The sequence below is a fragment of the Cervus canadensis genome, chromosome 4 (assembly GCF_019320065.1).
Source record: "Cervus canadensis isolate Bull #8, Minnesota chromosome 4, ASM1932006v1, whole genome shotgun sequence".
In the NCBI taxonomy this organism is placed as follows: domain Eukaryota; kingdom Metazoa; phylum Chordata; class Mammalia; order Artiodactyla; family Cervidae; genus Cervus; species Cervus canadensis.
The window spans coordinates 91,443,015-91,456,051 of NC_057389.1; the positions used below are offsets into that span (position 1 = coordinate 91,443,015).

Consider the following 13,037-nt stretch of genomic DNA (forward strand, 5'->3'; position numbering starts at 1 on the left):
TTTCCCAGGCAAGAATACTGGAGTGGGTTGCCATTTCCTCCTCCACAGGATCTTCCCGACCCAGGGGTGGTACCCGGGTCTCCGGCCTTAGCAGGCGGATTCTTTACCACTGAGTCACCACGGAAGCCCAGTAAAACAGCCAGTAAGTGGCAAATCCGGGGTTGAAACCCAATGAATCTGGTTGCAGAGTCCATTTTACTCTGCAGCCTCTTACAGACTTGACTTATTTATGTTTATTGTGAGTATCCCATGCACACACCGCAGAACGTCGGTTCCACGTGATGCAGTTATCAGCTTAGTCCCTAGAACCCCAACCCGGAAGCAGCAGGCACCGAATCTGCTAAGGAAAGTTTGAAGCTCGCGCTGCCGCTCTCCAGCCTGCACAGGCGCATCAGGCAGGACTGCGGAGGCACGCCCTCCCTGCGCAGACTGGCCTTCGTCAATGACTGACAGACCAGCTGGCGCAGGCGCACTGGTCCGACTCGAAGCAGCCGCCCTCATTCGCTGATGACTGACGTGGGATCAACCCAATGGCAACGGGCCTCTCCGGGAGGGGGGCGGGGCTCGGGGGACAGTTAAATTTGAGCGGGATTGGTTCTAAAGTAGTCATGGCGGCCTTCCGCGACATGGAGGAGGTGAGCCAGGGGCTGCTGAGCCTGCTGGGTGCCAATCGCGCGGAGGGGCAGCAGCGGCGGCTGCTGGGGCGCCACGAGCAGATGGTGGAGCGGCTGCTGGAGACGCAGGACGGCGCCGAGAAGTGGCTGCGAGGTGAGGACCTGGGCGGGCGGGGCGAGGGGCCGCCGGGGTCGGTGTAATGGGAGCGGTGGCCAAGTCAGTCACGAACCTCCCTTCTGGGTGCCCCTTCCCCTAATCCATTTCCCCGTGCAGGTGAGCCTTGTCCCCTCTGAGCCTCTGTTTCCCCACCCATGAAATGGGCTTCAGGATAGCAGCGGGGGGTTGTGTGTTAGTCTCTCAGTAGTGTCCGACTCTTTGCGACCCCCATGGACTGTAGTTCGCCAGGCTCCTCTGTCCATGGGGATTGTGCAGGCAAGAATACTTGAGTGTGTTGCCATACCCTCCTCCAGGGGATCTTCCCAATCCAGGGATCGAACCCAGGCCTCCCGCATTGCGGAGCGGATTCTTTACCAACTGAGCCACCCAGGGGGTTTAGTGGTGAATATATGAGTTTGCAGGCTCTGCCGCTCTGTGAGCAGGAGCTGGGGTTCTCAGGGTTTGAATTGAAACTCAAGTGTCAAAACACCGAGTTTGAATCTCAGCATTCCCACTTCCCAGCTGTGAAATTTGAGGTGACTTACTTAACCTTGCAGTGCCTCTTTTTCCTATAAGTTGGTTGTAACAATAAATAATCCACATCTTCCTGTTGAGTTTGTTCAGATGTTTTACTGAGCACCTGCTGTGCCCAGGCATAGTGCCAGCCCTGGGGTGACAGCAGGGAATAGAGCAAACACAATCCCTGGGGTGTGGGGGCTGCTGATACTCTAGCGGGGTGAGGGAGAGGATAAACAAGAAAAATGAATTTGTCAGGAGGTGATGGGCTAAGGATTTCAGCCCTTAACTCATGAGCCCTGTGGTCCCAGTCCAGTGGCTTCCCTTTCAAGCCTCAGTTTCCTCATCTGTGAAATGGGGCTGCTGAAGCACCTGTTTGATGACTCAAAGTGAAATTCACAGAAATCACACTTGCATAGCACTGTGCCCCTGAAAGGGGTGGAGGTGGGGGCTGCCCATGTTGCAGCTTTTCTCAGCATCAGGGTTTTTTTGGTTTTTTAAAGGCTTCAAACTTTTTTTTTTATTGTGGTAAAATTGACGTAATGTAAGGTTTACCATTTTAACTATTTTTAAGTGTCTGGTTCAACGGCATAAGCACTTTCACATTGTTGTGTAACCATCACCACCATCATCTCCAGTATGCCATTGTATGGATACACTATATTTTGTTTATCCATTTATCACTGGACACTTGGGTTGCTCCCACCTCTTGGCTATTGTGAATAATGCTGCTATGAACAGGAGGGTACAAAATAATCTCTCTGAGTCCTTGCTTTCAATTCTGTTTTTGTATTTTCCCAGAAGTGGAAATGCTGGATCAGATGATAATTTGATATTTAATTTTTTTTGAGGAAATGTCATCTAGTTTTCCACTGTGGTTTCAGTGCCAGGGATTTGTAATGCATTTTGACAATTACACTTTATGAGGGAGTGCCGTTTGGGTTGAGACTTGAATGAGCTGGGAGCTAACCATAGGATGCCTGGGGGGAGGAGTGATCCTGGCAGAGGGGACTCTCAGGGACAAGGTCATGAGGTGAGAATGAGCCTGGAGACCCAGGAGAAAGAGGTGGATGAGGTCAGCAGTAGCCAGAGCCTGCTAGCCCCCAGGAGGAGTTTGGATGTTGGTTCTAAGCATGTTGGAATCTGCCTTCCAATGCAGGAGACTGGGGTTCAATCCTTGGGTCAAGAAGATGCCCTGGAGAAGGAAATGGCAACCCACTCCAGTATTCTTGCCTGGGAAATCCCTTGGACAGAGGAGCCTAGTGGGCTACAGTCCATGGGGTCGTATAAGAGTCAGACATGACTTAGCAATTAAAACAACAACTACTAAGCATGATGGATGTCCTGGGCCAGGTCTTCTGCTCTTTCCTCCTCCTCCTTCCTTTTCTCCTCTCCCATTCCATTAACTCTACTTCCATGGGTGGTTGGGGAGAAGATCAACATAACCTGCCTGGGTTTCAGCAGAATGGATGGATTTGGGGCAAGGAGAAAAGAGTCAGCATTCTAGGGTGCTGGGGTTTGATCAAAGAATCCAGTTCAGGGACTTCCTTGGTGGCAGTCCAGTGGTTAAGGCCCATGCTTCCACTGCAGGGGCTCGGGTTCAATTCCTGGTCGGGGAACTGAGATCCCACAGGCTGTCCAGCATGGCCAGAAAAAAGGATCCAGTTCAGATCCCGGCTTTGGAGCTAAGTTTGTGGACAAGTCACTTCTTTGAGCTTTTGTTCATAGCCTCTCGAATGCAAGGAGGGTAAGCCGCCCTCAGAGGGTTATGAGAGTACATAGTGAGTTAGGATTCGCTGGTTACCCATGCCACAGCACACATGTAGGCAGTGACGGCTTAGACTGAACATCCAGGAGACTTGGCTGTGTTTCGGACGGTGCCTGGAGAAGGGGCGGGAAGGCTGTGTAAGAGAGCCAGACCCCCAGCTCTCCGACAGGAAGTCAGCAGGCACCGTCTAACACAGGTCAAGAAATAGCAGCATAAGCAAATTATTTAGAAATATGAAGGCTGATGCCAGAGAAAACAGTGAGGAGTTTAAGTGGCTGCTTCAGAGGGTGGAGAGGCTTAGAGAGGAGTGAGTGTGTGTGTGTGCACGCCCAAGTGTGTGTTTAGATTTTCACAACCATAGACATGTAGCGCTTTGATTAAAAATTAACTTGATCTAAGTTTGTAAACAAACACCGGCCCTCTGTGTCTTCTCTGGGTTGGCCGGTTTCTCTGACTCGATGAGAAGGAATACAATAACCTTCGTAGGGTGTTTTGATCTTTTCAGATGTTCGTTCCAAATATGTTTATTCTGAGTAGGTGTTGGCTGATATCTAGCAACTGGAAGACACAATTTGTGCCTTGAAGAAGAGAGACAAGAAATAAATAGGCCAGGGTGATGGGCTGTCTGAGGAGCACAGTCATGCCCCAGGAGGGAAAGGACAGTGTCCATTCCGCCTGAGTCGGGCATTATCCATGAGGTCCTCAGGCTGGGAATGGATGTGCCCGATGGGAGCATCCCTGGAGGACAGGCAGGCGGGGGCCCAGGAAAGCACATGAGGAAACATGGCATGTCTGCACGTATTAATGAAGCATCTTTGCAAGCCAGAACAGAGGGAAAACACGTGGTCGGGAGAAAAGCAAGGAGAAAGGAGGTTGGCAAGGAGGGCGAAGGTGCCCCTTAACCTTATCCTGGAGACACTGGGGGAGCCCTGGGAGGTCTTTGAGCAGAGGAGTGACTTAGCATTTGGCCTCTGATGCAGCCACTCTGAAGGCAGAGAGCAGTACAGACTGGCAACAGGAACAACCAAAGCAAAGTGGGGGGGCTGACAGGGTGGTCCTGGAGGGATGAAGGACCCGCATGAGGAAGGAGGGGCCCTGCCAGGATGGATGGCCAACTGCATCCAAAGAGTGAGTCCTGGGCTTGCTGTCTGGGCAACGGGGTGGAGAGTGATGTCATACATTAAGACTCGGTGGCAAGGAGGGACTGGAGTTTCTTCGCCTGATGGATTCAGGTGTGACTCGGTGAAATGGATACACTGAGGCAGATTCCAGGTGGGACTCTGGTGGGTATTTGCATATAGGATGATGGGTCTGGGAACCACAAATGGAAGTGGGCGTAGATGGGGGCATTGAGGCCGCCCTCTGCTCCGGGGCTCTCCTGGGGAGCTCGAGTTGAGGGGCCCAGACTTCACCCCACCCTGCAGAGATCCTCACTGCAGAGAAGGAGGTGGCCCAGAGCCTCCTGGATGCGAAGGAGCAGGCACACCAGGGTGGTGTCGAGCTGCGGCAGCTTGAAGCTGAGCTTCAGAGGGCCAGCGAGGAGGACGCCCGTCTGAAGGCCAACCTCCTATATCCTTTCCTGCGTGTGCAGAATGGTTGGACCCCAGCCCCGCCTGGAGGCACCTGTTCAGGCTAGAAAACACATCTAGAGCCAGTGGCTCGGGGCTGACAGGGTTGGTGTGAGGTGTGACCATGTGGGCAGCCCTGCCTCCAAAACCAGGGTCCTTAACTACCTGCTTTACTCAGCTCACAAGAGAACTGGAGGAGCTCAAGGAGATTGAGGCGGATCTCGACAGACAAGAGAAGGAAGTCGACGAGGACACGACAGTCACCATCCCTTCAGCTGTGTAGGTCCATAGATGTGATGTGAGTGTGTATGTGTGTCTGTAGCCCATGGATCTTTGCTAGAGTTGACACTGGAATGACTTCTTTTCTCTGTTTTTTTTTTTTTTTGGTCTTCTTGCACAGGTATGTGGCTCAACTTTATCGCCGAATTAGTAAAATCGAGTGGGATTATGAGTGTGAGCCTGGGATGATCAAAGGCAGTATCCTTTGTGGGGAATGTGAAACCCCGGGCACTGCTGGGGAGGATTAGATGGTGCAGGCACTGTGGCAGGTCCCACACATTGAACAGCATGACCATATGACCCAGTTCCACTTCTGGGAATTGGAATATGACCCAATTTCGCTTTGGGTATACCCACAAAGGAATGAAAGCAGAGACTTGAACAGGATTCACAGCAGCACTGTTCACAAGAGCCGAAAGTTGGAAGCAACCCAAGCATCTATCAGCAGATGACCAGATAAACAAAATGTGGTCCATCTACATGGGAGAATGTCATTCAGCCTTAAAAAGGGAAGACATCCTGACACATTTTACACCATGGATGAACCTGGGATATAATATGCAGAGTGAAATAAATCAGACACAAAAAGTCAATTCTATATAGTTCCACCTACCTGAGATCTCTAGAGGAGTCAGTTTCATGAGGATGGAAAGTAAGATGAGGATTATCAGGGTTGGGTAGGGGGAGTCTGTTTAATGGAGACAGGGTTTCAGTTTTACAGGGCCCTTCCCTGGTAGCTCAACTGGTAAAGAATCCACCTGCAATGCAGGAGACCCTGGTTCAATTCCTGGGACGGGAAGATCCCCTGGAGGAGGGAATGACTACCTACTCCAATATTCTGGCCTGGAGAACTCCATGGACAGAGGAGCCTGGCAGGCTACAGTCCACGGGGTCTCAAAGAGTCGGACACGACTGAGTGATTTTCACTTTGACTTTTCGATTTTACAAGATGAAGAGTTCTGGAGATGAATGATGATGGTTGCACAACAGCATGAATATACTGAATGCCACTCAACAGGCTTAGCTGTTGCGCAGCATGTGGGATCTTCCCGGACCAGGGATCGAACCTGTACCTCCTGCATTGGCAGGCAGATTCTTTACCACTGAGCCGCTAGGGAAGCCCCTCTATCTTAATAATGACAATTGAAAGGCAGTATCCTTTCGTCATGGGGCTGAAGGGGAGGGCAGTGCATGCTGGCTTTCCTTACATCCGTGCTCTCAGTCCACCACGGCCCCAGCGTTGCCCAGCCCATCCACCTGGACAGCACCCAGCTCTCTAAGAAGTTCATCAGCGACTATCTCTGGAATCTGGTGGACACGGAGTGGTAGCTCGAAGCCTCTGGGACTGTGTCACACAGCCCCACACAATGGGAATCAGCCATGGTGGGTGGTCAGTGCCTTGGGGGTGAGATCAGCTTAAAATTAAATGTTGACACATAAATGAGTTTTTGTTTCTTACTGATTTTCTTCCCCCCCACCCCCATTCCACCATCCCGACTTTGGCCTCGGATGCTGGACTAGGTAATCAAAGAGAACCAACTTAACCTTGCCAGGGCTGCAACTTCACATCTATGACAGCGCATGCCAATGACACCGTGGTAGCCAATGACAGATTCCACGTCTTCATCTGTGATTCAAGCGTGGCCCCTTTTTTATCTGTTCAGTCTCTGAGTGCTGCTGTGTGCCCAAGGTAAAGACACAAGGTGAAGGTGACAAGGATCTCTGCAGCCGACGGAGGAGTCAGAAGTGATCAGATGCCACCCTCAGGCTAGAGAGTATCCAGAGTGCTGTGGGGCCTCGGCCAGGAAGGGAACCTGCCCCAGAGGATGGGGGTGGTGTTCATGCTGGGACTAAAAAGGAAGAGCCAGTCACAAAGAGGTTACATAGGGGCCCATCCCTGGCTCCAGGGTGGACTGTGTATTGGAGACCACTGGTTGCCTCCGTAATATTCATTCACCACTTGGTAAGGAACTCCTTTTAACTGCCCAAGTCAAAACAGAACTTTCCCCAGTCTCCTTTGCAGTTAAATTCAGGACAATGAAATGTAAAAAGAAGTGTTGTATATGACTTCTTAAAAGGCAAGGGAGTGTCCCCTTTCCCTTCCCCTCTATTTTCTGGAATTTGGGTGTGATGGCTGGAGCCCTGGCAGCTGTATTGCCACATGAGGAGGGTTGAAATTCTCGAGATAAGAGCCTGGTTCTCTGATGATGGTGGAGCTGGATATCAATACTAGACTTCTTGGGTGCAGGGGCTAACTTGCTGTGTGTGTCTGTCTTAGTTTTTCTATCACAGACGCCCATAATAAACCCTCACTGATTCAGCATGCAGCCAAAGCCCGGGCCAGCCAATCAATGCATTCACCTAACCCCCATCCTCAGTGACTGAGCTACTACTACAAGTAGGAAGTTTATGGCCAGCCTACCTGCCTGTCTGAGGGCAGCGAGTGAGAAGTACGGTCCCTTTGCCATCAAGTGCCTCCTGGATACAGCTTTGCCTGAAGCCAATAGATTCGGCAGTTACATGAACCTCTGGGTGTTGGGTTTTGTGCACCTCTGTACAACCTACAGTAAGTACAATTTGTATTTCTTGATCAGAGATTTTCTAGGCAGAAGGAACAGTAAGTTCTAGCAGCACCCGAGTACATCAAATGGGCATCAAAATAGTCCATTCCCATATCCCTTGGAGGTCCTAGGGCAAGTAATCCTGCCTTTTGGCGTCCAGGAGATAGACCCCAAAAAGGGGTTATTAGTGTCACTGAAATGCAAGCATCCCCAGGCCATATGGCTCACAAGATTCCCAGAACTTCAGAGGCCCTGCTTTTATGCCGAGAGCTTGGCTTTACATATTCAAGGATATGTTCCCCATAAGCCCTCCTGGGCTGTTTTCATTTTCAAGGTTGGCAGAGTTTTCTTATGATGTGAAAAAAAAGCAGAGTCCTGCATTGGTACCCTTGGCCTCCAAAGGGCAAAAGACCTGACCTAGACCAGGGTTTTCCTGCCTCAGCCTTCGCAGTGCTAGGGCCAGGTCACTCTGCTGGGGGCTGCCCTGGACATCATAGGATAATCTGGCAGTAACCCTGGCCTCTACCCTCTAGATACTGGGAGCCAACCCCTGTCCTGAAAACCCTGGGGGTGGCGGGGAAGGGGGGTGGACACACTCAGGGCTGCCACCCCCACCTCCAACCCCCTGCCTTGTAGCCTGAGCCGGGAACCCATGAGGGTTCTGCCAGGGTCAGTTGAGAAGCTGCTTCACCATGATGGCCGATCCTGCTGACACAGCCAGCCTCCACCTGCTCCCCTGCAGGAGTGAGGGTGCCAGGAGGGCTCCATGCCCTGAGAGGACTGGGGCACAGCCGAGGGTCCCAGGGCTGGCAGAGAAGTGTATTTCCCTCTAGTTCAAATTAATGGGCACAGAGTTCTGGGAGAGACAGCTGGTGATGGGAGGAGGGTACAGTTAGAGGCAAAGTTCTCTCTGGGCCCCAGCTCAGGGCCTGAGCCCCTTCCGAAGGCATCTGCTCGCCTGCCATAATCACACCCCGCTCCAAGCAGTGGCTTTGTTCGGGGAGGGGTCTAGGAGGCATTGCCTGCCTGCCCAGAGCTCAGTGACCAAGAGGAAGGATGTTTGACATTTGAGGGAGGCTGTATGGACACAAGATTCAGAGGGGCAATGTCCAATTTCCCCAGGCAGCCCCCCGAGACCAACTCAAGGAGTGAGGAAGGGGGTGAGGCATGCAGCCCAGTGGGGCCCGACGGGTGGGTTCGGGGAGGTGCCTGAGCTCACAGGGGCCAGGGAAGGCCCTGGCCCTCTGCATGCCTGGGCCCTGACTCACTGCCCGGGGCTGGCCAGACGCCCGGATGGCCTTGGCCCACGGCCTCCAGCCTGCACCCCCACCCCCGCCCCGCCTGCTCTCCCTCTGAGAGCCAGCCCATCAGCAGCCACCAGCCTTTTCCCAGATTATGGAGGCCGACCAGGGGCACGTTGAATACTAGGCCAGCCCTGGTGGGCGTGCAGGATCAGTTTCCCCCCTACCATCAGGAAGGGAGCATGGAACCCAAACCTTGGCGCCCGCAGAACTGAGACTTGACCCCACACACCCACCCCATTCCTCTTCTGCCATCCCCTCAGGCCAGCACCACCCCAAGCTGGTGAGGGGGATCCATTTTACAGGTAGGAAAACAGGCACAGCTTGGTCCAGTCAGTTGCCCAAAGTCACAGTGACACCACCTCCCCCCGCCCCGCCCCGGGAGGCTGAACCTAGCAGGGGGGCCCCAGGGTCCATGGAGGAGCCTCTTGGCTCTTCAGATGAGAAACAGACTCCGAGGCGCCTGCCTCTTGTCCAAGGTTACCCAGGTGGAAAGAGACCAAGAACTGGAACCCAGGCCTGTACTTGGTAGAGCCCTGCCAGGCAACAGAGCACTTAAAAGTCCTTAGTGGTTGCTGGTCAAATATCCACACACCTGGCCAACCTGGCTTTTTTTTTTTTTTTTTTTGCCTAGAGACAACACAGCTAACATTTCAATGATTTTCTTTCAATCCGTTTTCTAGGATTTCTGTGCTCTCATAAAATTTCATATAACTGACATCTCAGAAAGTAATGTTTGAAAACTGCTTTAAAACACTAAAGTTACATTGCTAAGCGCTAAGTCACTTCAGTCGTGTCTGACTCTTTGTGACCCCATGGAGCCCACTGAGCTCCTCTGTCCATGGAATTCTCCAGGTAAGAATTCTAGAGTGGGTTGCCATTTCTTACTCCAGGGGATCTTCCTGACCCAGGGATCGAACCCATATCTCTTATACAACCTGGTTTTTAATAGGTGTTTCTGGAGAAAATAGGCAAGGGTATATGGAATTGAGAGGCTGAACCTCTCACCTGGACCTCTGGCAAGCTTGGTGGGCTGAGGCTGGGGAGAGGCTGGGAAGACTGACCACAAGGGACCAATACAGACACGGCAGTGCTTGGACCACCCCCAGGAAGGCCCCAGGACCTCCTGGTGGCCTCCCCACCTGACTCAGCAGTGTACTCGACATCTGTGATCTGCCAGGAGCCCCCTCCAGGGAGCCACACTACTGTGGAGGCCATGAGCAGGTGCTGGGTGCCAGCTCCCAGTGTCCTTCAGTGATGGAACCAAGGCACCGTGAAGGCAAGCTGTTCACGAACGGTGTCACAGCTGATGAAGGCAGAGCCTATTGGAGGCCCCAGGGAGGAAGAGCAATTTGAGCCCAGACAGACCTGAGCCCCCTGGGGACAAAAGTATGGAGACAGTGACCCAGGCAGAGGGAACAGCAAGTACAAAGGTTCAGAGACAGCAAAGAGGCCAGCAAGGAGAGAATGAGAGGCCTTGGGGCTGGATCAAGCCAGGCCTGCAGTCCACAGTGAGACAGGATTTTCAGATTCTGGGGGTGGGGTGGGGGAGCTCAGAGTTGGGGCTTGGGAAAGGAGAGTCTGACACTGCCCTCTTGACACAGGTCATGGCGCAGAGGCCCAGCTGACTGGGGGATGGTTTTGCTTTGAACCCCCAAGCTCCCGGCCTTCCGTCCAATCACAGGCACAGCTTGGGAGAGGAGGCCATGGTGTAAGCAGAGCAGCTGTGCTGGGGAGGGTGGAGCCCCTTCGGAGGGCAGGAGTCAGAGCTGAAACCTGAGCTGCCTGGAGGGGAGGCTGGACCGGACCCAGGAGTCCTGGGGGCCGTTCCCCGCCTCTCAATTCCACTCCACTCCGTGGGGTGGGTGATGTGACCAGTATTTGCTCAAATTCCAACTCTCAGGAGCTCTCATCTCCTCATCACTGAGGGAATTCACTGCCTAGAGGAGGGGGGGGCTGCCCCCCACCATGGGGGAGGGGCTGGCATGCGGACAGCTCTCCCCCCTCCTCGCCTCCCCCTCTTTCCTCCCACGGACCTGGGCTCAGCCCCGAAGGCTCCAGCCTGACTCACCACAGGCAGCTGTGGTTTCAGATGCCTGTGGGGCTGGGGGTGGGGGGTGAAGGCAGCAGAGGATGTCAATTGGGGTGTCAGGCTTGGGGGAGCAACTTCCTCCCAACCCGTCTGGTGTTGGCTGGAGCTGTTGAGCCTCTTGGAGAGGCAGGAGTTCAGAGTCACCTGCCCACACCCTGTCCTCAGGGACAGCAGCTCCCAAGCTCCAGTCTGCTCCCCACCCCTTTGGGGGAGCCCACAGACCAACTCCAAGCAGCCGGCCAGCTGCCCCTCATCTTACCTGGGTGACAACCAGACCCTTCCCCAGGGGAGCCCCTGTGAGCCCAGAGAGGTTCACCACCATGGCCTTGCCTTTTAGGCTGCCGCTATTGAAGGACAAAAAGGCAGGGCATCCTGGTCTCGCCAGGAGCTTGGGACCCAAGCCCAGGGACGCCAGCCTCCCCTTTCCCATCTGTAAAATGGGCTCTGGGCCTGGCCCCTCCTTGGGCGGCAACAGAGAGGCTGCAGCCAGTTAAGCCTCAGGAAGGGTCCGCTCTTATTTATCCTGACACTCTAATCCTGTGTGTCTGTGCACACTCACTGGCACGCTGGGGGCGCCCGAGGAAGGATTTCAGTTACTACTCTCTCCGTTAACAGAAAATTGCCCAGGTCAGGTATCAGAAACTTCCATCACCTCCAGTCTCTCCCAGGCTCTCCCTCTGCCCGGGGACCGCGGGGACCCCCGCCCCCCCCCCCCCCGGTCCTGCCCACCTTCCCCTCTCAGCGCTCTCGGCCACTGCCCGGCCCCTCCCGCGCGCGCCCGGGCTGTTCAGGCTCATTTGTCCGGTTTGCCACGCGGCTGAGCATGGAGTCAGTCAATCAACCAATTATCGAGCGCCCGCCTGCAAGCCCCGAACGCTTCCTGTGCGGTCCGCTCAGCTCTTGCCCCCAGAGGCATTTTGGAACCTTCCCAAGACAAAAGGTGGAAGGAAGGAAGGAAGTGCCACCCTGTGGACACAGAAAAGATCGCAGTCCGGGCGGCTCCCGGCGCTTCGCTCAGCCACCTCTACACCCGCGGAGCCCGGGAGGCCGGGATTAGCATCGCCCGGTTTGCAGGTGGGGAAACGGAGGCTCGGATGGGTCCAAACTCACCCAACTCAAGCCAGTCTGCACACTTTCCCACCCACTGCCTCCACACTCCGGGTCCGCTGCCCTTGGGCAGGGTCCTGCAGGGAACCCCGTTTCCCACGTCCACCAGGGTTCGGCACAAAGGGGCGCTGGCGGGAGGCGGGGCCTGGAGGAGGGGAGAGGCTAGAATCTCCTCTCTCTCTGCCACGGACGGCTCTTCTCCCAGCTACCAAAATTCCTGGGCTCCAGTAAGGCCACCCCTTCTGCCGTTATTTCTGGAGGCCTCATTGTCCCCGCATTTGGTGTTTTTTTTTTTTTTTGCCTGTGCTGTTCGGCACCCGGGATCTTAGTTCCCCGACCAGGGACTCAACTGTACCTCGTATAGTGAAAGCTCTGAGTTCCTAACCACTGGACCCCCAAGGGAAGTCCCATTTGGCTGAGCCGGATCTTTAGTTGAGGCATGTGGAATCTAGTTCCCTGACCAGGCATGGTACCCAGGTTCCCTGTGTTGGGAGCACCGGGTCTTAGCCTCTGGACCACCAAGGCAGCCCTGAAGTTTACCATCTTAACCAAATTTAGGTGTGCAGTTCAGCGGCATTCAGCACAGTCACTTTGTTGTGCAACCTTGCTAACCATCCAGCTCTTTCCTCCTGAAAACTGAAAGCCTGTACCCATTAAACACCAACTCCCCCCCCTCCCCCAACCCCAGGCACCCACTTTCTGTCCTACTTTCTGTTTCTAGGAATTTGACTGCACTGGGGATTTCAAGGACAGCAAGGAGATCAAACCAGTCAATCCTAAAGCAAATCAACCCTGAGTATTCATTGGAAGGACTGTTGCTTGAATCTGAAGCTCCAGTCTCGATGCAAAGAGCTGACTCATTGGAAAAGACCCTGATGCTGGGAAAGATTGAGGGCAAGAGGAGACGGAGGCAGGCAACGGAGAATGAGATGATTGGATGGCATCACTGATTCAATGGACATGAGTTTGAGCAAACTCTGGGAGGCAGTGAAGGACAAGGAGGCCTGGCGTGCTGCAGTCTGTGGGGTCGCAAAGAGTCAGACATAACTGAGCGACTGAACAAGGGACTTCATG

At 53.9% G+C, this 13,037-nt stretch overlaps 1 protein-coding gene across 2 annotated transcripts; it reads left to right on the forward strand.

Annotated features, from left to right (window-relative positions):
* Positions 1-577: 577 nt before the first annotated feature.
* On the forward strand, positions 578-6,346 carry SPC24 (SPC24 component of NDC80 kinetochore complex). 2 transcript variants are annotated; one of them, XM_043466584.1, is made up of 5 exons: positions 578-768; positions 4,480-4,624; positions 4,798-4,902; positions 5,024-5,100; positions 6,125-6,346. In XM_043466584.1, exons 1-5 carry the CDS (start codon positions 609-611, stop codon positions 6,229-6,231), a joined length of 594 nt encoding a protein of 197 aa, XP_043322519.1. In that variant the 5' UTR covers positions 578-608; the 3' UTR covers positions 6,232-6,346. The 2 variants fall into 2 exon arrangements, 1 of the variants encoding a protein (XP_043322519.1); XR_006269098.1 differs by having other exon boundaries at positions 582-768; positions 4,798-4,921; positions 6,125-6,166.
* The last annotated feature ends 6,691 nt before the right edge of the window (positions 6,347-13,037 follow it).

What these genes read in the sequence shown, in the direction of transcription:
- SPC24 (XM_043466584.1), top strand. Translation starts at nt 609, where the DNA reads ATGGCGGCCTTCCGCGACATGGAGGAGGTGAGCCAGGGGCTGCTGAGC. An exon ending in CGTCTGAAGGCCAACCTCCT is followed by an intron (nt 4,625 to 4,797) that starts ATATCCTTTCCT and finishes TACCTGCTTTAC; the next exon opens with TCAGCTCACAAGAGAACTGG. An exon ending in GCCTGGGATGATCAAAGGCA is followed by an intron (nt 5,101 to 6,124) that starts GTATCCTTTGTG and finishes CCGTGCTCTCAG; the next exon opens with TCCACCACGGCCCCAGCGTT.